Here is a 27,238-nt window from a genome sequence, read left to right on the forward strand (position 1 = left end):
AGACGGCGCTGGGCATTCAGACGGCGTTGGGCATTTAGACGGCGCTGGGGATTCAGACGGCGCTGGGCATTCAGACGGCGCTGGGCATTCAGATGGCGCTGGGTATTCATGGGATTACTGCATTATCACATGCTTATCTGGTGATTTTGTTTTATACAGAAGCTGCTTTTACAGTTGAATGTGTCACTCTCAACAGCTTAAAATGTTTTGAGACTAATTCCTTTGAGTGATTTTTCATAATCGGAAATGTAATCCTGTCTTTTACAGCACTCACTGTTTGTGCAAAAACCGGAGTCCCTGGATCCAAGAGCAAAGTACCACTGTTTGACGTCAGACATAGGGAGCAACTACACGCAACCTCGACAAGTGAGTGTGTCTCGTAAAAACGTTTTGGGAAAGCTAGGCCCAAGATAAACATCTGTGAATGTGTGAACAGGTTCTATATGAATATTTCAGTCTGATAAGGGTTGATGTGATAGCTTTACGTTCACACACGCACTATACACACATACACATGGATTTTGCGTTGTAGATATGTGGTAGTAGACTAGGGGCCTGTTTTTTATATTTTTAAAATTGTATAACTGCCTTAGTTTTGCTGGACTCTAGGAAGAGTAGCTGCTGCCTTGGCAGGAACTAATGGGAATCCTTCATAAATACAAATACAAGGGGATTTAATTCAAATTATATTTGAAAGAAAAAAGCTTATCTAGACATTTTCATGTTATGTCATATTATGTTATAGCGTTTAAAAGGGAAAGTTATCTAGGCTGTTCTTCCATGACTTTGCTGTTTTGTGTTTTTCAGATGGACGTTGATGACGACGTGTCAGGGGCCCTGTATGTGAAACTGCTGGAAATGGAAAAAGCTACTCATAAGTGATTAAAAGAGGAGGATGATGATAAACAAGCTTACAAAAAGTACCTCCACCAGACAGAGTCGTCTTTTGTCCGGCTATTCTCCTCGACTGACCTAGTATAAAACCACTTGACTTTTATTCTATAAGATAGAATCTATATGGATGAAACGGTTTAACTCCCAATGTGAATGGAAGGAAACCGTGTGCTCTGTATAAATTGACCATCGCCATGAGGCACTACACTCTCATTGTCTTACGTCAGATGGCGTCACTACTACGCAACGCTTGTCCCCTCAACCAATCAGTGCAGGTGGAATCGTAGCGCTATCTGACGTAAGACAATGGAGGAACCCTCTAACAAAGATCACATGGGTCTCTTTCAGGTTCCAAATAACACCTATACTGAAACGCTATTAAAATGGAATTCAATGGGGGACATTTGTTATCGTCACTTTGAAAGGGACTAGGCTGTAAATTCCTGCTGCTAACTCATTGATCTAAATGTGGTGGCTCTATACTATGAAGACCTTTTGTGAATTATAAAGCGCACATGGTAATAACTTGACCAAAATTAGATAAATGATGTGAAAGCCTTCATTTTCTGTGAGTGTTATGTTCACAGGTGCTGCCTTATGGTAAGATGAAGAGCTACTTGTGAGCTGTTGAACTTTTATTAAAATGTACGTTTAAAATGAATGATTTTTGCCCTTCTTGTTTCATTTGTTAGAACTAAAATGTTGGTGTTGTCTGTATTGCTAAGTGTGTGAGTTGAAATAGCCTAGCTTACTGGTGTAACTAAGACACCAGTCATGTCTCTTTACCTGATAGCTTCATCATGATACACACAGGCTGCTACGGTGTGGCCTTATTGAACATGAATTATTTTATTATTTATTATTTCATTTTGGGGGGACTTTTTACCCCTTTCGTGATATCCAATTGGTAGTTACAGTCTTGTCCCAACTCCCATGCGGACTCGGGAGAGGCGATGGTCAAGAGCCGTACGTCCTCCAAAACATGACCCCTCCAAGCCGCACTGCTTCTTGACGCACTGCTCGCTTAACCCAGAAGCCAGCAGCACCAATGTGTCGGAGGAAACACGTACAGCTGGAGACCGAAGTCAGTGTTCATGCGCCCGGCCGCCACAAGAAGTCGCTAGAGTGAGATGGGACACGGACAACCCTGCCCGGCCAAACCCTCCCCTAACCCGGACGACGCTGGGCCAATTGTGCGCCGCTTCATGGGTATCCTGGTCGCGCCCGGCTGCGACACAGCCCGGGATTGAACCCGGATCTGTAGTGACGCTGCGCTATTTGAGGTGTGGTTTCCTTTTGCCAACACCAATTACCTCAAGCCAGTTTTAATTTGCGTTTCTTTTTGTCATGTTACTTCAATCATAAAAGATGAAGAATAGTTGTGATGGATGGTGTCTCACTTTCAACGAATGAACAGTGAAGTTGATCTATGAGTAATGTCCCTCCCTCTACTAAAACATGTGTGCACCATATACAGTAGGTCTACAGAGAAACACATGAACTATAATGACGGTTCCAACATGACACAGATACTTCCAATACGTTAATTGTCACTGATATTGTGCACGGCTCTAATTTCATTGAAACCACTGTTGGGCATTACAGGTGTGTATATGGCTTGATGGTTTATTTCCCAAACTTCCCATGCTGATAGGCTACAACAGAAGTGACTTGTCCGATTGACCACTGTAAGACACTACCAGCTGTTTTACTACATGACCCCTGCCTGCCCTCCCCACACACTTTTATTTTATGCTTTTTTATAAACAGGCAAATCCTCCTTAATCTTCAGATGTGCACTAGCCCACACACAGAGCAGCTGTATATTGGAATGTGGAAATGCTTCACTTGGAAGGTCCCCTTTCTCTTTCTATCTCTCTCTTCATCTTCTTACTTCTTTCTCTCTCTCTCACACACCCTCTTCCTCACTCAAAATTTAGTAAAAGCATTAACTGCATAAAAAGCATGTATTATTTTGTTCTAAAGATAATGCAATAAAAATATGTATTGGTAACCTATCTACATGTACAAATTACCTCATCTAACCTGCACCCCCACACACCGATTCGTACATAGCCTCGTTATTGTTATTTTATTGTGTAACTTTTTTTTATTTTTCACTTTAGTTTATTTGGTGAATATTTTCTTAAACTCTTCTTGAACTGCACTGTTGGTTAAAAGGGCTTGTAAGTAATCATTTCACGGTAAGGTCTACCTACACTTGTTGTATTCAGCGCATGTGACAAATAACGTTTGAATTGATTTCGTAACCAGTCAACAGTGTAAAGTCATTTCGTTTTGTCAATTAAAATACATTTTAATAGCAATAGTTTTTCATGGCTAATGGAATTAATGAATAATCAAACAGTTGTCACCTTACACGATATCATTTGCATTTGTTTACAAGCAGGACCGAGTTTGGGAAATCCTGGGCTTGACGACTACATGCCCCATATCGCGCTACAGAATATAACGGATATTCCTCGCGCCGGAAGAGAAGAGGTACATTTCCCAGCCATCTTGTGGCAGTATTTAGCGAATTGTTCGCACCAAGCCTCGTAGAATCGGAGGTGAATTCCGCTGAAGGGGCGCGATCATGCCCGGGCATCTACAAGAAAGCTTCGGCTGCGTCGTAACCAATCGGTTCGACCAGCTATTGGACGATGAATCGGACCCTTTCGAGGTGTTAAAGGCGGCGGAGAATAAGAAGAAAGAGGCGGCTGCAGCTGGTATCACCAAATCTGCAGCCCAAGCCGCCAAGCAGCCCAAGAAGGAGTCACAGAAGGACAGGAAGAATCCGCTCCTTGACAAGAAAGATGAAACACAGGCTGCAGTGCCTCTGAAGAAAGAAGGTAAAGGTGCACGCTGATAGATTGGTGGTCAAAACCTGCAAAAACCTAGCCAGTTTGCTAACAACAACATGGTCAGAGTCAACATGGGTTCTGTCCTGTTGCGATCAATGTAGAGGGCAACAGAAGAACCCATTGCAAACATGCACATATCCAATGCATTATTAGACCGTTTAATCATGCATTGGATAGCATCCACCTGTGCACTCTGGCCCGCCTCTCGCTGAAGTCCATTCCACCTGCAGGATGTGGACGTTGTAAATGATGGCGCTGTGGTTGCTGCGCGGGGTAATGTTTTTGTTGTGAAACAGCTCGAGCTTAGTGCACATATTCATAATATAGCTAGCATAGTTAGCTTTGTATTCGGCTAAGAAAGAAGATAGCTATCTGGCTCTTCTAGGTATTCTCGGGACAAGCTGGCTTGCTTGCGTAGTTAGCTAGCTATTCTTCAAAACAACACTGATGCTACTGAACCGTTAGAAATATCGAGTTGAATGAGGCCCGTGCGTGATGCTGCAACTGCATCATTAGCAAGCTAGGTAGTTCGCGCGACCTGTCCGTGCAGGTGGATAAAACAGTACAAGCTGGCTATCAAGTTATTGCATAGTACTGTTTTCATGTAGGTAGCTTATTCACGGAAGTGTTATGACAGTGTAACTAGCGTGTTGACGTTTGTTTTCATCTGCGCATTCGCTTTTCTAAACAGATAATGTTACTGTTCTTCACTTTTTTAGCTAACAAGCTACTATTTCCCCGACGTGCATGCGCAATGTTTTTGTACGAGTGCATCTGGCCAGATGTCCACCACAACCAAAGTAACATTAGCTAGCTAAGGCCCATCGAAATATTATCACTAGCTAAATGCATTGAACGAAGGCGTGTCCGCCTGGCCCATATTTCATGTTGTTAAAGCTGTAATATGTAACTTTTTGAAAACAAATTCACATAGAAATATTAGTTATAGATCTGTCATTACATTGAAATCAAGTCTTAAAAGCAACATATATTTTCTATGTGCTTTATTGCTATGCTTTTTCTATGCTTCCTTTTACTTTCGGTTTTGCACACTAGCTTCAAACAGCTGGATACAATATTTTTGGTTATGGAAAATATATTTCTCAATGGTTTAGATGCCACAATGTGTCTCTAAAACATACTTGCTTGTTTTGTCACATACTGAAATTAGGCAAACTATTACAATTTTAGTAACCAGGAAATGGCTGAGCAATTTCTGCATATTGCATCTTTAACTAGATACACATGGACAGGTTTGGCTTAATGTGACCAGACCCCCGAGTAGGGTACAGACATAGGGTACTCCTGTTACTCCCATGTAATTAGGCTAACTTTGTCATCATCCAAAGCAAACTGCTGACACTTTTTTGTTGTTTCAATAAATGTTTTCAGGAGTCTCACTTGTCGTTATTAACAAACTTGGCTGTCAACAACAACAAAATATTTGCATGATACTTCTTCTGTCACTCTAATTTGTTCCTCGACCTGCTAAAACTGACAGTAAAATTTGTAAAGCTGTCGCACTATACTTGCTTCACTGTTTGTTTACCCCTAGCTTTTTCTCCTGTTAGCTGACGTTAGCTACAGGGTTGCAAACTAGTCACCTTTAGGTGAAATTCGCCGTTTTGAATCCAAAATAGGTGACCTACGTGATTCGTGTAGATCCGATGAGAAAAGTTTGGCCAAGGGGGATGGGGCTTTGAATGACTACTGGCTGTATGCGAACGAGTGATGTGCCTTTGGAGCAATACTGGCTGTATCCAAGGTTCAGCCAATCGTTCACGGAACAATAGAATGCAGCACACAACTGAAGAGAGAAGAGACAACCAATGTGCTAGTTACAGTATAAACGTGCGCTGAAAGAGCTGGGAGTGGAATGTTTACCAGCTACAGCAGCGCCTCCCCTGATCGATAACGAAGAGGTACTGTTGGTGAGAAGCCTGACCAGGAGACGGGAGTGAGAAGGTGATGAACCGTACTTAATAATGAGATGTAACTGGCATTTGGAAAGTTTGAGGTGAGGGAGAAAGTGTGGTGGAACAAGTATTACTAGCATTTTAAAGTATATTGCTACAGTAGCTGGATCGGGGGGATTTCGGCAGGCAAGAAAATGTTCTTGTCGAAATCCTCCCCCTTCTAATTTCCTTAATTTTGTAACTAGGAGTCAAATAGGCAATAGGCAACCAAAATGAATACTGAATGTATGTGTGTTATATAAAACATAGAGGAGGTGAGTAAAATGTAGGCAAGCAATAAACATTTCAGAACTACTAGTCGATTTAAGACATGGGAGAGATGACAAATTTTGGCAAAGAGATTTATTTATAGACTAATACACAAATAGCAAAACCGAAAACTGCAGACATTACTAGTGCCTCCCCAACAATCAAACCGACATAAAAATTCAAATGAAACGCAGCCTAACGTGATCACAGACAGCTCCTTGAAGGACACAAATAAACAATGCTTTCTGCTACTAAGATCAATGAAATGTAGGCTAAACTGACAAAAGGCGTGAAGAGCAGAAATCTCAACGAGCAAGCAAGTCGCAGCAATGAAGAGTTGAGTGTGTGTGCGTTCACATGAAGGGGAGGTTCTGGCATAGGGAGATTTTCGGCACAACACCGTTCCTCAAGTTATAACGCATTAGTTGCTTACTGGACCCTGGCAATCTGTGACATGTTTACAAGTTAGCGAACTAACTACAGTACTAATGCTTTCCCTTTCCCTCTACAGTATGTGGTTCATTTTCTGAATTAGAGAATTAGGTGAAAATGAGGCATTGCTTGTTAAACAAGGTGATTCAGGAATCAAGTGTAGCTGGAGCTGGGCCTGGCTTAAGCTGGATGCTACTATAGAGGTGAAAGGAACACCACACATTTTCCCTATTTGTCACTTTTTCAATACAGTGGATAAAAAGGGGTATGCCAGGTGTACTCTGCCTGAAAGAGATCAATTATAACAACAAAGGGTATCATGCTCTGCTGGCAACATTGTAGAACAGATGTCCACAGGCAGAGAGTGTACAATGTAATAATGTGCAGTGTAGCCCAAAGAGATTTATTTTGTTGTGTTGAACTTGACAGTAACACGTGAGGGGGAGGGGGGGGTGGGTTATTTTTAAATGTTTTACTCTGTGAGTGAGTTGGGATTATTTATTTTTTTTGCACACATGTAGCCTTGTGCCCTTGATCGATGTCTACTTTAGTGGCCACTATAATAGAGCAAAAATAGAATGCCTGTTTGTTTCATTCTATTTCTACCTTAAGATGTTTTTTTCCCAAGTGCAATATTTACAATTGAAGTCGGACGTTTACATACACCTTAGCCAAATACATTTAAACTCAGTTTTTCACAATTCCTGACATTTAATCCTAGTAAAAATTCCCCGTTTTAGGTTAGTTAGGATCACCACTTCATTTTAAGAATGTGAAATGTCAGAAAAATAGTAGAGAGTATTACTTATTTCAGCTTTTATTTCTTTCATCACATTCCCAGTGGGTCAGACGTTTACATACACTCAATTAGTATTTGGTACCATTGCCTTTGAATTGTTTTCAAACTTCTTAGGGCTTAACGGGATCGATATGACAACAGCCAGTGAACGTGCAGGGCACCAAATTCAAACAATAGAAATCTCATAATTAAAATTCCTCAAATATACAAGTATCTTATACCATTTTAAAGGTAATCTTGTTGTTAATCCCACCACAGTGTCCGATTTCAAAAAGGCTTTCAGGCGAAAGCACACCAAACGATTATGTTAGGTCACCGCCAAGTCACGCAAAAACAGACATTTTTCCAGCCAAAGAGAGGAGTCACAAAAAGCAGAAATAGGGATAAAATGAATCACTAACCTTTGATGATCTTCATCAGATGACACTCATAGGTCTTCATGTTACACAATACATGTATGTTTTGTTCGATAAAGTGCATATTTATATCCAAAAATCTCATTTCACATTGGCATGTTATGTTCAGTAGTTCCAAAACATGCAGTGATTTTGCAGAGAGCCACATCAATTTACAGAATTACCCATAATAAACATTGATAAAAGATGCAACTATTATACATGGAACTTTAGATAAACTTCTCCTTACTGCAACTGCTGTGTCAGATTTCAAAAATCGCTACCGTCCCACGCTACCATCCCACATATCCCAGAGAGGTTAATGACCTAAGGCTCGTATTTCTGTGTGTTATTATATTATAATTAAGTCTATGATTTGATAGAGCAGTCTGATTGAGCGGTGACAGGCAGCAGCAGGCTCGTAAGCATTCATTCAAACAGCACTTTCCTGCATTTGCCAGCAGCTCTTCGCTGTGCTTCAAGCATTGCGCTGTTCAAGCCTATCAACTCCCGAGATTAGGCTGGCAATACTAAAGTACCTATTAGAACATCCAATAGTCAAAGTTATATGAAATACAAATGGTATAGAGAGAAATAGTCCTATAATAACTACAACCTAAAACTTCTTACCTGGGAATATTGAAGACTCATGTTTCATATGCTTTCATATGTTCTGAGCAAGGAACTTAAACGTTAGCTTTTTTTACATAGCACATATTGCACTTTTACTTTCTTCTCCAACACTTTGTTTTTGCATTATTTAAACCAAATTATTTGAAACTAAATTGATATATTGATGTATTATATTAAGTTAAATAACTGTTCATTCAGTATTGTTGTAATTGTCATTATTACATATATATATATATATATATATATATATATATATATATATATATATATATATATATATATATATATATATATATCGGCCGATTAATCGGTATCAGCTTTTTTGGTCCTCCAATTATCGGTATCTGCATTGAAAATCATAATCGGTCGACCTCTAGTAAGAATGATGGTGCAACACTAATAAATATTATTTTATTTTATAACATGCGCTTTCTCCCACCATGACAGCTTTGCACACTCTTGGCATTCTCTCAACCAGCCTCATGAGGTAGTCACCTGGAATGCATTTCAATTAACAGGTGTGCTTTGTTAAAAGTTAATTTGTGGAATTTCTTAATGCTTTTGAGCCAAACAGTTGTGTTGTGACAAGGTAGGGGTGGTATACAGAAGATAGCCCTATTTGCTAAAATACCAAGTCCATATTATGGCAATAATATAGCTCAAATAAGCAAAGAGAAACGACAGTCCATCATTACTTTCAAGAACTTTGAATGTTTCTTCATGTGCAGTCGGAAAAACCATCAAGTGTTATGATGAATCTGGCTCTCATGAGGACCGCCACAGAAACTGAAGACCCAGAGCAGCCAACAAGTGCTCAGCATATGTGGGAACTCCTTCAAGACTGTTGGAAAAGCATTCCTCATGAAGGAAGGTTAAGAGAATGCCAAGAGTGTGCAAAGCTGTCATCAAGGTAAAGTGTGACTATTTTGAAGAATATAAAATATATTTTGATTTGTTTAACACTTTTTTTGGGTTGCTACATGATTCTATGTGTTTTTTATTAGTTTTGGTGTCTTCACTATTATTCTACAATGTAGAAAACAATAAAACATTTTTAAAAAACATGAAAGGGTAGCTGTATCCAATCTTTTGACTGGTACTGTATATCTACAGAAATAAGACATATCCTGTTTCTGTTGCCAGTTTGAATGTTTGTTTAATAGCCTACTGATTCTGTGAGCACCAAGCCTCACGCAACCACATGTCGAATAAAGCAATGTCACAAATTCTGCTTTTTTAAAGTCTTTCATCTTAATAAAGCGTTTTTCAATATTGTTTTCATTAGAACAGTGGTGTTACAACATTTATTTAGTGTTAACACTGTTCCAAAGGTGCATAAAATAATATTTTAATCTAACAGCACCTGTTTTGTTAGTCATAATATGCACGCAGCTCTCGCTCCTATACCCTCTTTCTTGATCTCCTTATTGCTATTACGATTATTATTATGATCATCATTAGTAATGTCATTATCATTATATGGCTTCTTATAGTAGTAGGAGTCTTGTACAACCACCATAGAGCTGTAGGTCAAAGAGTGTGTACTGTGTTTAGTCTTCTTAATACCGTAACTTACTTGGGCCTATATTTCCATATATAGGCTACTGTATCAATCAATCATTAATTCCTTCACGTCATCACATACGAGTAATGCATGCTTTGAAATGCAATCAATCATTTTAGTTTTAAAATGAAATATCAAAGGGAGCTGATTGGCCTAAACAATAAATAAACTGCAATATCTGATGCAACTTTTTTAGTCTTTAATAAAGTCTTTATATGTTTATTTCATTTTCCGGTAGAACATCCCTTTTTCGTACATTTATAAATGATTTAGTATTTACACTGTTCGTATAATATTGTAATCTTAACAGCACCTGTTTGGCACACAATATTCACACAGTGCTTGCTCCCTCCCTTTTCTGGATCTCCAGTAGTTTACACAACTAAGTCAAATGTCTTCCACACATCTGACTTCCCCTTTCCTTCCTGAGCAAACAGTGAACATTCTCCGTTTCCTGTTGAATTTTCACGTCATCCGACCTCTGCATCCAATTAGCTGTTACAGTGTTCGGAGTTTGTTATAAGCAATTTATTGATGTGATTATGATAGGCTACAGGTCAGGCCCTATTGTTCACGTGCATGCAATGCATTGATGTTTCATGTAAAGAGAGCAAGGGTTGAGGGAATGTTTTTCCTAAACAAATTAGGTATTTTAAAGTAATTTAAATAAATTCATTTGGCCCTAATCTATGGATTTCACATGGCTGGGTGTGGGCGCATCCATGGGTGGGCAGGCCCAGCCAATCAGAATGAGTTTTTCCCCATAAAAGGGCTCTATTACAGACAGAAATACTCCTCAGTTTCATCAGCTGTCTGAGACGATCCCACAGGGGATGAAGCCAGATTTGGAAGTCCTGGGCTGGCATTGTTACACGTGGTCTGCGGTTGTGAGGCCGGTTGGACGTACTGGCAAATGATCTAAAACGACATTGGAGGTGGCTTATGGTAGAGAAATTAACATTAAATTCCCTGGCAACTGCTCTGGTGGACATTCCTGCAGTCAGCATGCCAATTGTATGCACCCTCAACTTGAGACATCTGTGGCATTGTGTTATGTGACAACTGCACATTTTAGAGTGTCTTTTTATTGTCCCCAGCACAAGGTGCACCTGTGTCATGATCATGTTGTTGAATCAGCTTTTTGATATGCCACACCTGTCAGCTGGATGGATTATCTTGGCAAAGCAGAAATGACAGGGAAGTAAACAACATTTTGCACAAAATGAGAGAGAAATATAAAGAATGGAAAACTTCTGGGATGGTTTTTTTTCAGCTCATGAAACATGGGACAAACGCTTAACATTTTGCGTTTATATTTTTGTTCAGTAATAGATGTTTTTATTCAAATACATAGAGTTTGTCTGTATATGGAAAAATACACGTTTTAAAATTAAGAACCGATGACTCGGGTTGACCAACATTTTTGTTTTGTTGGGGACAGCACAAGATACAACTCTACCTAATGGCCCAAATCAAAGTAGCATATGGCGATATCTACACCTACATTGTGAAATCTCCAGGTTTGCGTAAATATCTAAATGCAGAAGAATATTAGAGCTGTTATTTGGACGGATACAGCTCACTAGTCCTTACTATAGGGGTTTCCAACAGGTTGATCATGAGCTACCAGTAGCTCGCAGCCCACCTATGAGTTGTTCGCCAAACAAGTCTGAAAATACATGCGATTTTCACATGTTTCCAAGTTAGACAACAAATGTTTGTTTTGTTCGATAAAGTTCATCTTTATGTCCAAATACCTCCGTTTTGTTGATGTGTTTTGTTCAGAAATCCAAAGGCACAATGCGCACTCTCAAAACCAAGACGAAAAGTAAAAAAAGTACAATAAAAGTAGTAGAAAAATGTCAAACGATGTTTAAAATCAATCCTCAGGTTGTTTTTGTCATAAATAATCAATAATATTTCAACCGGACAAAAGCTTCGTCAATGGAAAAGGTAAACAAGAAATGTGCGCTCCTGATCACATGCTTGGTTCATTGATGGAAATTTCCACTGTCCTCTCATTGAAAGCAGTGTATCTCCCTCATTTTTCAGAGTAAAAGCCTGAAACAATGCCTAAAGACTGGCCACATGTAGAGGAAGCCACAGAGCTCGTGAACTGGGTCCTAAGTCTTTGTATGGTGGATAGGCTTTCAATGGAAAAACAGCCTTTCAAAATAATAGTACTTCCTGGTTGGATTTTCCTCAGGTTTTCACCTGCCATATCAGTTATGTTATACTCACATACATTATTTTAACAGTTTTAGAAACTTTAGAGTGTTTTCTATCCAAATCTACTCATTATATGCATATCCTAGCTTATGGGCCTGAGTAGCAGGCAGTTTAATTTGGGCACGCTTTTCATCCAAAATTCCGAATGCTGCCCCCTACCCTAGTGATGTCAGCGCATGTGACAAATAAAATAATTTGATCAAAAAGTATTATTGAAAGAGTGGTGCTCATGTGGATTTTGGCTGCACCGCTCTCCTAATTAGTCTCTGTAGTCATATCAGTGTCCACCTCTAAAGCCTCCATGTGTTGTTGTGGTGGCAGGTATCAGGCGGGTGGACCGAAGGCCGGACCAGCAGGGCCAACCTGGCTCCCAGCACAAGGCCGGGCAGGGCGAGGGGCGGCCCGCCGGCGAGAGGAGGCCAGACAACAGGAGACCCCCACGTGAGCGCCGCTTCGATAAACCCATCGAGGACAAGCCCGACGTCGGAGAGAGAGGAGAGTTCTCTGCAGACAAGTGAGTAGTTGCTGTACTAGATGACAATGCTTAGAGCAAATGTTTTGTTCATTATTATTATTGTTGATGAAATATGGATGTCTTGGAATCGTGGCATAGACAGATGTCCGGGACACACTGTATGCTTCAGTTTGATATTTTTAAGTGTCAGATGACACCTCTCCCTTTCACTTGGCTTTGACTGTAGTTTGTGCTCACTACTAGCTAAAGCAATGCAAAAAAAAACGTCAAAATTCTAATCACATCTATTATCCTCACAACCTATAACCTACAGTGCCTTCAGAAAGTATCCATACAGCATGACTTATTCCGCATTTTGTTGTTACAGCCAGTATTCAAAATGGATACAATTAGTGAAAATATGTTTTTAGAAATTATAGTACATTTATTGTAAATTAAATAGAAGCACTTTTGGCGGCGATTACAGCTTTGAGTCGTCTGGGGTGTGTCTGTATCAGCTTTGAGTCATCTGGGGTATGTCTGTATCAGCTTTGAGTCGTCTGGGGTATGTCTGTATCAGCTTTGAGTCGTCTGGGGTATGTCTGTATCAGCTTTGAGTTGTCTGGGGTATGTCTGTATCAGCTTTGAGTCGTCTGGGGTATGTCTGTATCAGCTTTGAGTTGTCTGGGGTATGTCTGTATCAGCTTTGAGTCGTCTGGGGTGTGTCTGTATCAGCTTTGAGTCATCTGGGTGTCTGTATCAGCTTTGAGTCGTCTGGGGTGTGTCTGTATCAGCTTTGAGTCGTCTTGGGGTATGTCTGTATCAGCTTTGAGTTGTCTGGGGTATGTCTGTATCAGCTTTGAGTCGGCTGGGGTGTGTCTGTATCAGCTTTGAGTCGGCTGGGGGGTCTGTATCAGCTTTGAGTGTCTGTCTGTATCAGCTTTGAGTCATCTTATGTCTGTATCAGGTTTGAGTCGTCTGGGGTATGTCTGTATCAGCTTTTCTGGGGTATGTCTGTATCAGCTTTGAGTCGTCTGGGGTGTGTCTGTCTGGGGTATGTCTGTATCAGCTTTGAGTCGTCTGGGGTATGTCTGTATCAGCTTTGAGTCGTCTGGGGTGTGTCTGTATCAGCTTTGAGTTGTCTGGGGTATGTCTGTATCAGCTTTGAGTCGTCTGGGGTGTGTCTGTATCAGCTTTGAGTCGTCTGGGGTGTGTCTGTATCAGCTTTGAGTCGTCTGGGGTATGTCTGTATCAGCTTTGAGTCGTCTGGGGTATGTCTGTATCAGCTTTGAGTCGTCTGGGGTGTGTCTGTATCAGCTTTGAGTTGTCTGGGGTATGTCTGTATCAGCTTTGAGTCGTCTGGGGTATGTCTGTATCAGCTTTGAGTCGTCTGGGGTGTGTCTGTATCAGCTTTGAGTTGTCTGGGGTATGTCTGTATCAGCTTTGAGTGGTCTGGGGTGTGTCTGTATCAGCTTTGAGTCGTCTGGGGTATGTCTGTATCAGCTTTGAGTTCTGGGGTGTGTCTGTATCAGCTTTGAGTCGTCTGGGGTATGTCTGTATCAGCTTTGAGTCGTCTGGGGTATGTCTGTATCAGCTTTGAGTCGTCTGGGGTATGTCTGTATCAGCTTTGAGTCGTCTGGGGTATGTCTGTATCAGCTTTGAGTCATCTGGGGTATGTCTGTGTCAGCTTTGAGTTGTCTGGGGTATGTCTGTATCAGCTTTGAGTCGGCTGGGGTGTGTCTGTATCAGCTTTGAGTCGGCTGGGGTGTGTCTGTATCAGCTTTGAGTCGTCTGGGGTGTGTCTGTATCAGCTTTGAGTCATCTGGGGTATGTCTGTATCAGGTTTGAGTCGTCTGGGGTATGTCTGTATCAGCTTTGAGTTGTCTGGTGTATGTCTGTTCTTCCTTGGAGATTTTCTCAAGCTCTGTTAAATTAGATTGGGAGTGGCGGTGAACAACAATCTTCAAGTTTTCCACAGATTTTCAATGGGATTCAAGTTTGGGCCACTCAAGGACTTTCACATGCTTGTTCTGAAGCCATTCCAGTGTTGCTTTGGTTGTATGCGTGTCCTGTTGGAATGTAAATCTTCACCCCAGTTTAAGTTTTCTCAAATCAAATTTTATTTGTCACATACACATGGTTAGCAGATGTTAATGCAAGTGTAGCGAAATGCTTGTGCTTCTAGTTCCGACCATGCAGTAATATCTAACAAGTAATCTAACAATTTCACAACAACTACCTTATACACACAAGTGTAAAGGAATGAATAAGAATATGTACATACAAATATATGGATGAGCGATGGCCAAACAGCATAGGCAAGATGCAGTAGATGGTATAGAGTACAGTATATACATATGAGATGAGTAATGTAGGGTATGTAAACATTATATAATGTGGTATTGTTTAAAGTGGCTAGTGATACATTTATTACATCCAATTTTTTATTATTAAAGTGGCAAGAGATGATCAGCATGTTGGCAGCAGCCACTCAATGTTAGTGGTGGCTGTTTAACAGTTTGATGGCCTTGAGATAGAAGCTGTTTTACAGTCTTTCGGTCCCAGCTTTGATGCACCTGTACTGACCTCGCCTTCTGGATGATAGCGGCGTGAACAGGCAGTGGTTCGGCTGGTTGTTGTCCTTGATGATCTTTTTGGCCTTCCTGTGACATCGGGTGGTGTAGGTCTCCTGGAGGGCAGGTAGTTTGCACCCGGTGATGTGTTGTGCAGACCTCACTACCCTCTGGAGAGCCTTACGGTTGTGAGCGGAGCAGTTGCCATACCAGGCGGTGATACAGCCCGACAGGATGCTCTCGATTAGAGGCCGACCGATTATGAATTTTCCGATACCGATTATTGGGGGGCCAAAAAACCCGATACTGATTAATCGGCAGATTTAAAAAAAAACATTTTTATTTGTAATAATGACAATTACAACAATACTCAATGAACACTTATTTTAACTTAATATAATACATCAATAAAATCAATTTAGCCTCAAATAAATAATGAAACATGTTCAATTTGGTTTAAATAATGCAAAAACAAGTGTTGGAGAAGTAAAAGTGCAATATGTGCCATGTAAGAAAGCTAACGTTTAAGTTCCTTGCTCAGAACATGAGAACATATGAAAGCTGGTGGTTCCTTTTAATAACATGAGTCTTCAATATTCCCAGGTAAGAAGTTATTATAGGACTATTTCCCTCTATAACATTTGTATTTCATTAACCTTTGACTATTGGATGTTCTTATAGGCACTTTAGTATTGCCAGTGTAACATTATAGCTTCTGTCCCTCTCCTCGCTCCTCCCTGGGCTTGAACCAGGAACACAACGACAACAGCCACCCTCGAAGCAGCGTTACCCATGCAGAGCAAGGGGAACAACCACTCCAAGTCTCAGAGCGAGTGACGTTTGAAACGCTATTAGCGCACACCCCGCTAACTAGCTAGCCATTTCACTTCGGTTACACCAGCCTAATCTCGGGAGTTGATAGGCTTGAAGTCATAAACAGCGCAATGCTTGACGCACAACGAAGAGCTGCTGGCAAAATGGACGAAAGTGCTGTTTGAATGAATGCTTACGAGCCTGCTGGTGCCTACCATCGCTCAGTCAGACTGCTCTATCAAATCATAGACTTAATTATAACATAATAACACACAGAAATACAAGCCTTAGGTCATTAATATGGTCGAATCCAGAAACTATCATCTCGAAAACAATACGGAACCGTTCCGTATTTTATCTAACGGGTGGCATCCATAAGTCTAAATATTCCTGTTACATTGCACAACCTTCAATGTTATGTCATAATTACGTACAATTCTTGCAAATGAATTCGCAATGAGAATTCGCAATGAGCCAGGCGGCCCAAACAGTTGCATATAACCTGACTCTGCGTGCAATGAACACAAGAGAAGTGACACAATTTCACCTGGTTAATATTGCCTGCTAACCTGGATTTCTTTCAGCTAAATATGCAGGTTTAAAAATATATACTTCTGTGTATTGATTTTTAGAAAGGCATTGATGTTTATGGTTAGGTACACCTTGGAGTAACGACAGTCCTTTTTCGCGAATGCGCACCACATCGATTATATGCAACGCAGGAAACACTAGATAAACTAGTAATGTCATCAACCATGTGTAGTTATAACTAGTGATTATGATTCATTGATTGATTGTTTTTTATAAGAGAAGTTTAATTCTAGCTAGCAACTTACCGTGGCTTCTTACTGCATTCGCGTAACAGGCAGGCTCCTCGTGAGGCAGGTGGTTAGAGCGTTGGACTAGTTAACCGTAAGGTTGCAAGATTGAATCCCCGAGCTGACAAGGTACAAATCTGTCGTTCTGCCACTGAACAAGGCAGTTAACCCACCGTTCCTAGGCTGTCATTGAAAGTAAGAATGTGTTCTTAACTGACTTGCCTTGTTAAATAAAGGTGTAAAAAAAAAAAAACGGCGTCCAAAAAGACCGATTTCTGATTGTTATGAAAACTTGAAATCGTCCCTAATTAATCGTCCATTCCGATTAATCGGTCGACCTCTAAAGGAGACCACAGTTCTCTATACTATCGATACTATAGAAATGGTTTTATATCCCAGATATATGCCTCATTACAATTCTATCTCAAAGATCTTTCCTCGGATTTCATGGTATCGTTTCTGCTCTGACATACACTGTCAACTGTGGGACCTTATATAGACAGGTGTATTTCTTTCTATCTAAGTCATGTCCAAACAATTTAATTGGCCACAGGTGGACTCCCAAGTTGTAGTGGCATCTCAAGGATGATCTAAAGAAATTGGATGCACCTAAGCTCACGTTGGAGTGTCATAGCAAAGGGGTGTGAGTACTTGTTACATGTTTTTAGTAATATGGAAATAAATTAGATATTTATGTATTTCATTTTCAATAAATGTTCTAAAAAACATGCTTTCAACTTTGTCATAATGGGGTATTGTGTGTAGATGGGTGAGATTCTTTATTTAATTTAATCCATTTTGAATTCTGGCTGTTAGACAACAAAATGTGGAATGAGTCAAGGGGTATATGACTACTTACTGAAGGCACTGTATATATCTTTGCATGTTTTTAAAATGTTCAATATAGTCATTTTCATAGTTCTGAGCTGCTCATTCTGTATCTGTGCTGCTTGATGCTGAGCCTGTGTGTGTGTGCCTCCTTAGACCTTTCGTAGACCGGCCCCTCAGAGGGCGTGGTGGCGGCCGAGGTGGGCGTGGTGGACGGGGCCGGGGCATGGGCCGGGGTGACGGCTTCGACTCCCGTGGCAAACGGGACTTCGACAGACACAGTGGCGGCGGTGACAAACCGTGAGTCATTTCTGCTCCGAGTCCTTAAAGGACTAGTGGTAGTGATGGTCTTTTGGAATGATTAAATCTTCAGATGCTCTGTGATTAGTGGTAGGATTGGTGGAGCTTTTGGTTTCCATTTTTTTCCCTCAACAGTCAGAAATCCGAGGAGAAGCGTGGCGGGAGTGGCTCTCACAACTGGGGGAACCCCAAGGACGAAACAAGGTTGGTGGTTCAAACATTCACTACCTACTCAAATTAGATGACCATTATGTGTAGGCAAGGACACAGGTCCTTTGTTGATATTGACTGGTTTGTTCCTTCGCTGTGTTGAATTTCTGTTCCCAGTGGTGATGCTGAACAGACTGCTGCCCCCGAGGGAACCCCTGAGGGAGTGGAACACCCTCCTGCTGACTCTGAGAACAAGTGAGCACCTTCCTGGACCTGTCCAGTTAACTTCTCTGCACACCTCAGTGCAAAACACCCCAGGACTCTGCCTGTAAAACGGGACAACCAACCCTTTTCGCTCCGTTTCATTTCACCTTTATTTATACATATACAGTTGAAGTCGGAAGTTTACATACAGTTAGGTTGGAGTCTCATGACATCAGTCAGGTGTTAGCAGATGTTAAAGCTTGGTCGCAAATGGGTCTTCCAAATGGACAATGACCCCAAGCATACTTCCAAAGTTGTGGCAAAATGGCTTAAGGACAACAAAGTCAAGGTATTGGAGTGGCCATCACAAAGCCCTGACCTCAATCCTATAGAAAAATTTGATGGCCAGAACTGAAAAAGTGTGTGTGAGCAAGGAGGCCTACAAACCTGACTCAGTTACACCAGTTCTGTCAGGAGGAATCGGCCAAAACTCACCCAAATTATTTTGGGAAGCTTGTGGAAGGCTACCCGAAACGTTTGACCCAAGTTAAGCAATTTAAAGGAGTCTAATTTTTGCCAGTGAGACCTGTTCTTGGAGTTAACATCACTGTACTTGTGCTGCTCTCAACGTTCAATTCATCCCGTGGTCCACAATGCAAGCAGCTAGAAGAATTCCAAAACAACAGAAATGTGAAAGCTAACAGACAGTGTATGGTAATAGCTTTCAATAACAAATGTGTCTCTGTCTCCTCCAGGGAGAACGAGGTGGAGGAACCAAAGGAGGAGGGCCCCAAGGAGATGACCCTGGACGAATGGAAAGCCATGCAGGACAAGGAACGCGCCAAAGTGGAGTTCAACATCCGCAAGCCCAACGAGGGTGCCGACAGCAAGTGGAACAAAGGCTACGTTCTGCACAAGTCCAAGAGCGAAGATGTCAGTGACGAAAAGCTGAAAGACGTAAGTGACACAAGCAGACAATATATATATATATATATTGCTTATCTATAGTTGTGCACTGCACTGTTAGGTATATATAGATGTTTTGCCATTGTATTTGGTTGTGTTTAGGACTGTGATGGTCATGGAATTCTGGATGACTGTAATTGTCCAGCCAAATGACCGCGGTCTCCGTAATAACCGTTCGAATAGGAATATTTTTGTATTATTATTATTATTGTAAAAAAAAAAACATTTGGGCCATATTTTCTGCTTTCCTCCTCTCCTGACTGCATGGCTGCCATAGAAATAGACTTAATAGAACAGGCATCCCTATTCAAGCCAATGAAGGCATAATGGGTGGACTGGCCGTTACAGGTGTACCTATAGGAGCAAAGCAGGAAGTAAAAACAGGAAGTGTACCCATCAATATGTGCTGTGATTTGTAATTTGTAATTTACATGACAAAAAATATATTCCATAGCATGAGCCACCTCAGTTATCATTTGAGTGAACATTCTACATTTCCATGGAAATGATTGCATTACAATAGCAGGCAGCCATTGCCAGTGTACCTATGAGTTTACCATTCAACTATATGGGGTGAAGGAGTCAATTGCATGACCAGATTGTCTCACGTTCAACAAATCTGATCTAACAAAGTAGACATTTGTCAAATCCTTCATGATTTATGTAATGGAACAGGCCACTGTGGTTACTTAAGTCCGATTTGGATATATTTGGAAGTTTTCGCAGCAAAACATGTAGAGGATGTCCCTTTTTAGGTTTAGAAGAAGTGCCTGCTAAATGCTAACTCCCATTCATATAAGCTGGTTAGAACAGCTAGCATAAAGAAATTAGTGGTGGTAGTTTTAACTGTAATGCAGTTGACTAGTAACGATGACATGAACATGTATTGGGGTTGATATCCATACAAGCATTATAAAATTATTTTTACCTCAACATAGTGTAAAATACATGTGTAAACAATAGCCTAAATGTAGGCTAATGTTGTTGGGGGGCAATAGAAGACTCAGGATCTTTCTCCCAAGGCATTTCCCCCTACTCGTTTCCATGGCAATTCCATTGTTTTGGTCGAATAGGCTCTTTGCATTATTCCGCCTCCAGCGTTCTAATTTACTTCCGACCGGATTGATGACTTCCGGAGCGAGTTCTGCTATTGTTTTTATCATTAGCTTACTAGCTATTGTCGATACATTTCTGACTGAAATAGTTCGCAATGACTGCGTTTAAATTACAGCCCAGCGAAGGAGGTGCTATTGAACATTGTTCATATTTCCCCCCAGTCTTTGTCCCAAACATTTGTCATTACAGCGTAAAGATGCCACTGTTTAGGCTTATCATCTGGATACAAATCACAAGAAAATGTTTTCTAACATCTTTCAATTCTAGGAACCTCCAACTTACCTTATTCCATCAGCACACGAGTTAGTAGGTTTACAGAACTCTATCCCATCAACTGGACCTGGCTTCACACCCTAATTAACAAGGATTTACTGTTACATAGGCTGAATACTTTTCAGGTGCATTTTTTTATGGATATTGATAGACTTGTGCCAACACTGTTCTGTGTCTGTGCAGCTGTGAACTGGTGGTGCAGCAGGAATGTTTAGTTGAGAGTAGTGCGCTGTCTGGTAAAGAAGGGCCACCAGATGATTGCACAGAGCACTTCCTGCAACACAGGAGCAGTGGCTTTGGACCACCGTCACTGGTACGGAGTGCTTTAACACCATCTGTGAAGATAAGTGTGATGGAAGACTGAAGTGAGAAACAAGAATGGTGCGGCCCATAAATAACAATAAACATAGTAGTGTCTAGTCTTCTTAACTAGGAGCTCATTTACCTATACAAGAATACATTGTGTCTCAGTAACACAATTACCAAACACTGCATCAACAGATCTTTACCAAATAACCTGTTAAGTGGGCAATTCTAAATTGGGATTGGGACCCATCATTAATATCTATCTACTGATAAGATTAAATGTTGACACTGTCTACAACACATTTTGACCATGATGACAGTGTCTCACAGGAGATGTTTAACAAGGTCCCTAGTAGCTATCGATAACCTTTCCCTACTCTCATGCTGTGTGGCTTTTCACTCTTCCTCATGGACCTGTGACAGGCAGCCCTCACGGTGATCTCCCCTGTCATTGTATCTTTGTTAGATACTGTGTGGAAGACATGAATAACAATTATTTTTAGTTAGCAAATATAGCTAGCAAGCATAAATTAACCAAGCTAAAGAAAATACACACATTCTCAGGTAGAATTTGTCAACGTTACATAATTTTATGAAGTAACTAGCTAGCTACAGTTAATAGTTAAATTAGCTAGCTAATGATTGTAGCTAGCTAACGTCATATCTGTAATTGACTTGGTACTCACCTTCATAGTTATCTATGTAGCTTCCTATACACATCTTGAACCCCTTTTCATTCTTGCTAGCTGGAGTCTCGGAGGCTGATGTAACAATTCGATGTACATCATTAATATTAATTTGAGGCAAGTCCTGAAGACACCTAGTAAAAAAAACTGTGACATAGTGGTAGTAACGTTATATCGTCGATAACAACTAGACTGACCGGAAGTGTGCCAAACCGATAGGAAGTGTGTTTAGAACGTTCGATCATGGAATGTGCATAAGGGCTATTGACCTCTTTACTGCATCTATTGCCACGGTTAGAGGTTCCAAGCTCCTTATATTCATAGTTTGCTACAACACCTGGCTTGTTCCAGCAAGGGCAACAAAGTTTCATCACGTTGTAAACCTGGCTAGGACACAGGTTCCGCTACCGGAACCCCCCCTATGCTGCCCCCTATCCCTAATAGGTTAAGAGTCCATGTTCTCGCAGAAAGTCTTCAATCAGCTGTTCATTCCCCCCCTCCCCAAAAAACACAACTAGAGCTGTCACAATTACTGTATAGCTGACTGTAATGGATGAAGACTGTCATGAAAATAAAATATCTATCTATCTATCTATCTATCTATCTATCTATCTATCTATCTATCTATGTATCTATGTATCTATCTATCTATCTATCTATCTATCTATCTATCTATCTATCTATCTATCTATCTATCTATCTATCTATCTATCTATCTATCTATCTATCTATCTATCTATCTATCTATCTATCTATCTATCTATGTATCTATGTATCTATGTATATGTATACATGTGTCTTCATCCATTACCGTCAGTTATACAGTAATTGTGACAGCCCTAGTTGTGTTTTGCATATTTCATTAAGTTTTCAGGTTGTATTTGAGAAAATTCTGTGTTATTTACATTACGGAATCAATTAAATAATTAGTTTTTTAAATTTCAAATCAATTTGATTTCAATTTAAGTTACAAAACATTTTCAGATATACAGTACTCTACTCAAGTGATATTGGTGAACTGTGTCGTTTCAAGTTTTGGGAAAAAAGTTTTAAGTCAGAAAGAAGGTTGATGATTGATTCCTGTCAACGGATCAATACTAAACAATCTGTAAGGTATTAAATAACTGTGGTGGTCTGTATTTTTTAAATGTATTTGCCAACAAAAGGGCTGATATAAACCAGATAGTAATGTTAACCAGCAAACAACACTCCCGAAGAGGCTATGTCATTACAAATGTGACTGAAGTGCTTATCCTTCTTGTTGGTCCTTTCTCTTGGTTGTTGCAGAGACCAGCTGTGATTGATGCTCCGGAGATTGAAGCAGACACAACCTCTCTGTTCAAGGTGCCTGTTGTTTCACATATTCACCCCTATACAATTCTGATAAAACAACCCTTTATCTACACACTCATACACATTGGCATAGTATATCAAGAGTTAAATTATGTCAAACAGTAGTTAGCATGTTGGCTATTTGAGTTGAGATGGTTGCTATCAGTAGTCTCTGGCTAAATGTTAACAACGTCAACTCTTCCTCCATAAGGGCAATCCTGACGAAGTTGGCCCGGACCACCACTTCCGCAAGCCCGCCAATGACATCACAGCCCAGCTGGAGATCAACTTTGGAGACCTGGGCCGGCGCGGGCGGGGGGGAGCCCGTGGAGGAAGGGGAGGCCGCGGTGCGGGAGGAGGCCGATCTGAAAAGGTAACACTAATTGAGGCTGTTGTCACTGAACACAAATAGATGTAAATGTTGATCACAAAAGGCTATGGTTACTAGGGTTGAATATTTTCCAGGTATTGTACAAATGTTCCATCCCAAGAATAAATCACTTTTCTCCCAGGTAACCCAGTATTTCCCTCCAAAACCGGAAGTGGCATAATAAAGCATATAAATCTGGATTCGATTATAGCTTTGATCAGCATGAAAATTCAAATTCAAACCTGATGCTCCCTGAGCCTGATGAGACATATATTAAATACATTTAATGAGCCCTACATTAACCACATTTAATGAACCGAAGCCCAAAAATGCCCAAATGATTGTGCCATTATCCAATACATATATGATATAGGCTACTGCACATTACGCACGACAGAAAAACATAAAAACCAATAGATGTAGCTAGCTATATGCTCTCTTGGGTAAATAAATGAATCTAGCACCAGTAGGCTAATCTTTTTGAGTGTGAACTGTATTACTGTACTGTATAATACTGTTTTATACGGACTGGAATTATGCACATCGTTCAAACCATGATAAAACAGAAGAGAACATGTGATTCTGGTGCAGCACAAGCGGTCTACAAAGTTACAAGCTACTGAATTTGATTTTAATTTTGAAATATAATGGTGCCTATTTGTATAATTAGTAGGCTGACGCATATATACCTTTTATAATATTTCCCCTAATGTTATTAGCCTACCACCTCTTTCTGTCTATTGCTTCATTCCTTCCTCGCGTTCAACAGTTAAATTATCGTCATCATTCTAATGTCATCTTTTAGGAATGTTGGACTAGAATTAGATGTAAAAGGCTTTCACTTCTCTTCACAAAGATTGAATGCTTCCGGGTCTGAATAAATAACTGCTATCTATAGCTGACCGCCATCGTGCGTTCGCTCTTCTATCAAACTATCCGTGAGTTCTCTTGGCTGCTGTATTTAACATTCAACAAAAAAGAGCTTCCGCTACTCTTCTAAAAAATGTCCAACAAGTTGTTCTAGTCTAGCTTTTCCTGCATGGAACTCCAAGAGCTAAGGAACGTTTTTTAAGGAGAGGCCAGCGGAGCACAGGTGGACTGCGTACTGCGCAAAAGACAGAGGCTATAAGTTAGAAGCTTGTTATGCATATCCCATCAGTAATTAGCTAAATATAAGGCTAATACTGCATTAAATGTATTACCTGAAAGAGGTAGGCTAGGACATCCTATATATAGGGCTATATATCAATCTAGATTCAGGATTATCTATTTTGGATGCAATTTGAATGGAGTTGATAAAGAGCGAGAGAGAAAGACTTAGAAAAAAAGTTACCAAGGTGAGATGATAGGTCTACATGCATTGAGAACTGTGCTCCATACAGAGATGGGCTGTCTGTCCTCACCCTGATTCATCATGCACAGTCCATAGAGAAGCCAGATTTACACATTGCATATATTTTAATAGTTCCGCTTCACGCCTTGGTGTTCATATAAATCATTTACTAGATTATACCAGTTTCTCACAGTAATTTGTCCTGGGTATAAAGGGAGGGGTTTTGGGTGGTAAATTTCGGTAAACGGGTTCCTACCACTCAAACTTTATGGTTACTGACCATATAAAGCTGTTTTCACTGACCACAAAAAGTCAAATTGGGTGCTCAAGCTGACTGCGATCATTGTTCTACTTGTTGTGTTGAGTTGTGTTGTTCATGTAGTACCTCCCAATACCTACTGAACACGACCCAGTATAATAAATAAAAACATCTCTCTCTTTTTGTCCCCAGCCGGATGGAGTGTCCGTTCCCAACGTTGACGACCCAGAGGCCTTCCCAGCCCTGGCTTAATACTCTAGCACCACTACCAGCCCGCCCCATCAGCCCCTCCGGGCATTAGCCCCGCCCCTCCGGGCCCCTCCTCTACGAGGCTTGCATGCTTACAACTTCTTCAAGTATACGAGAAAAAAAAGACTAAGGACTGAAATTTTAACCTGTTTTAAAATGACAGAGAAAAGACACAAAAAAAGCGGAAAATGGACATCTCTTGTTGAACTGAAGCAAATTATTGGTAAAAGTTTTGTATTTAGAGACATGATAGCAGGGATGTTTTCAGACAGTATGTTTCTTTTCTTCAGATATTATGCATACTTTATGGATATTTTTTCTGTATTGCTGCTTGAAAAAATGCATTTCAATTTGTGTGTGTGCGTGTGTGTGTGTGTGTGTTTTAACCCCGAGGCTTTGGCTGGCTTTTCCTCATGACTTTATCTGAATATTTTGGGGTCATCTTAGACAAGCTTTTATTTTGAAAGGGTGACTTTTAAGTCATGTATTACTCTGATGTTAAACTCAATACATTTGAGTACCTTTTGTACTAAATCTTTTACTGTGTTTTAAAAATGTACCTGTATTCTAGTGACCCCTTGAGCTTAATATTCTTCTGCTTGTCATGCAGTGAAAGTGAATTTCCTTTATTTTCCTGTTGCTCTTATTCTTCTCGACCAGTGGTTCATGTCCCTGGTCCTTAACTGCCTATGTCTTCAGGGCAGCCAGGGTCCAAATGTATTTCTAGGCTGGTCCTTGAAGGTCGTACAGGCTTTACTACTAGTAACCATAGGACCACTATACGAATATATTGTATTATTCGCGTGACCAAATCTTTGTGTGTGTGCGTGCATGCATGCGAAATTGATTGGGTTCATTGTGAACATGAACAATAGTTACTTATAGGACTTAAAGAATTCCCCTGTCATGAACTTGCCTTCTTCCGGGCCACAAGTTCAAAAGCAGCTCTCTTTTTCCTGAAGTAGTTGTTATTTCTGAGAACATTGTTGTTTCATACTAGGGAAGATGGTCGACTGACTGTGCACATATCTTGTTTCCATCAGCACCAGTACTCTGAAACTTGTTTATTTTTATTTTTTTTCCTCGTGATCATCTTTGCTGTTACTGTTCTATTATTATTGTTGTTGTTGTTGTTGTTGTTGTTGTTGTTGTTGTTATTATTATTATTATTATTATTATTACTACAGCAGCACTACTCCTTAATTTGTCTGGAAGAAATGGTCCGTTCAATGTGGGGCAATCGAGTGCTACAGAATGTATGACTGCTCACCTTGCGTATAGTCATCTGTGTCTAGCATTTCCAGTAGAGGATTTATTTGACCAAAGTGGGTATACTTCACACCACAGGGTGGGACAACGGCCCCTAATAACTGCTGAAGCGGAACTACTGGAATGGCATAAAACAACATGGAAACCATGGAAACCATCAGTTAGATGTATTTAATTCCACTGATTCTGCTTCAGTCATTACCATGAGCCCGTTCTCCTCAAGCTGTCACCAACCTCCTGTGCTTCACACATTTGGGTTGGGGAAGAGGTACATTTAAGGCGAATATTGTAAGTGACTGAAAGCTTTATATTACAGTGCTCTGGAAAGACTTGCTGGTAATGCACTGACACAGGTGACTGGCGCAAGCCTTTTGTAGGACTGTTTGAGCCACTTGACGGTAGACTTCTCTGCAAACATCCCTGTTCTAATAAATTACTTAAGAGGTGTTAAATGTATTCTGCCCACGGAAGTGAGTTGTGTGAAATAATTACTGTGATTTAAAAGGAAAAATAATGGACTATTGCTTTTCTATGTTCAAGCTGTGTGACGTTGGCATTATTTCAATGTTACGTCCATAGAGATCCTATTAAATTACTGTAGGAGCTATGTTATAAACCCTCAAAGTTCCATAATGGGGCCAAAATGGCAGCCATCTTGGTCAGGGGAAAATCCCAAAACCAGTCTAGATGGAATGAATGGCAGTAGAGGCATAGGTGATGCATTTCCTGATTTTACTAAATGCAGGAAAATAAAAGTAACGCATGTGATTATATCAGTTCTAGTCAACCTAAAATATTATCATATAATAATAAATATGGTTTATACACGTTTTAATACACGTTTTCAGTATAAATATAATCGAAAATGTGAACAGACAATAATGTCTCAGATTTTGTTTTCTTT

General features: G+C 40.4%; 1 protein-coding gene across 2 annotated transcripts; it reads left to right on the forward strand.

Annotated features, from left to right (window-relative positions):
• Positions 1-3,370: 3,370 nt before the first annotated feature.
• LOC112227162 (plasminogen activator inhibitor 1 RNA-binding protein) lies at positions 3,371-26,790 on the forward strand. 2 transcript variants are annotated; one of them, XM_024392032.2, is made up of 9 exons: positions 3,371-3,746; positions 12,357-12,549; positions 17,678-17,821; positions 17,957-18,025; positions 18,134-18,226; positions 18,931-19,132; positions 22,810-22,866; positions 23,066-23,227; positions 25,009-26,790. In XM_024392032.2, exons 1-9 carry the CDS (start codon positions 3,491-3,493, stop codon positions 25,066-25,068), a joined length of 1,236 nt encoding a protein of 411 aa, XP_024247800.1. In that variant the 5' UTR covers positions 3,371-3,490; the 3' UTR covers positions 25,069-26,790. The 2 variants fall into 2 exon arrangements, with proteins under 2 accessions (XP_024247800.1, XP_024247801.1); XM_024392033.2 differs by having other exon boundaries at positions 3,372-3,746; positions 18,149-18,226.
• Positions 26,791-27,238: the final 448 nt, after the last annotated feature.

The sequence above is a fragment of the Oncorhynchus tshawytscha genome, linkage group LG28, assembly GCF_018296145.1.
Source record: "Oncorhynchus tshawytscha isolate Ot180627B linkage group LG28, Otsh_v2.0, whole genome shotgun sequence".
NCBI classification, from domain to species: domain Eukaryota; kingdom Metazoa; phylum Chordata; class Actinopteri; order Salmoniformes; family Salmonidae; genus Oncorhynchus; species Oncorhynchus tshawytscha.

Excerpts from the sequence above, each read along its gene's own strand:
- LOC112227162 (XM_024392032.2), top strand. The coding sequence starts at position 3,491 with ATGCCCGGGCATCTACAAGAAAGCTTCGGCTGCGTCGTAACCAATCGG. Across the intron at positions 19,133-22,809 it reads GTGACGAAAAGCTGAAAGAC|AGACCAGCTGTGATTGATGC; the intron begins GTAAGTGACACA and ends TGGTTGTTGCAG. Across the intron at positions 23,228-25,008 it reads GAGGAGGCCGATCTGAAAAG|CCGGATGGAGTGTCCGTTCC; the intron begins GTAACACTAATT and ends TTTTGTCCCCAG.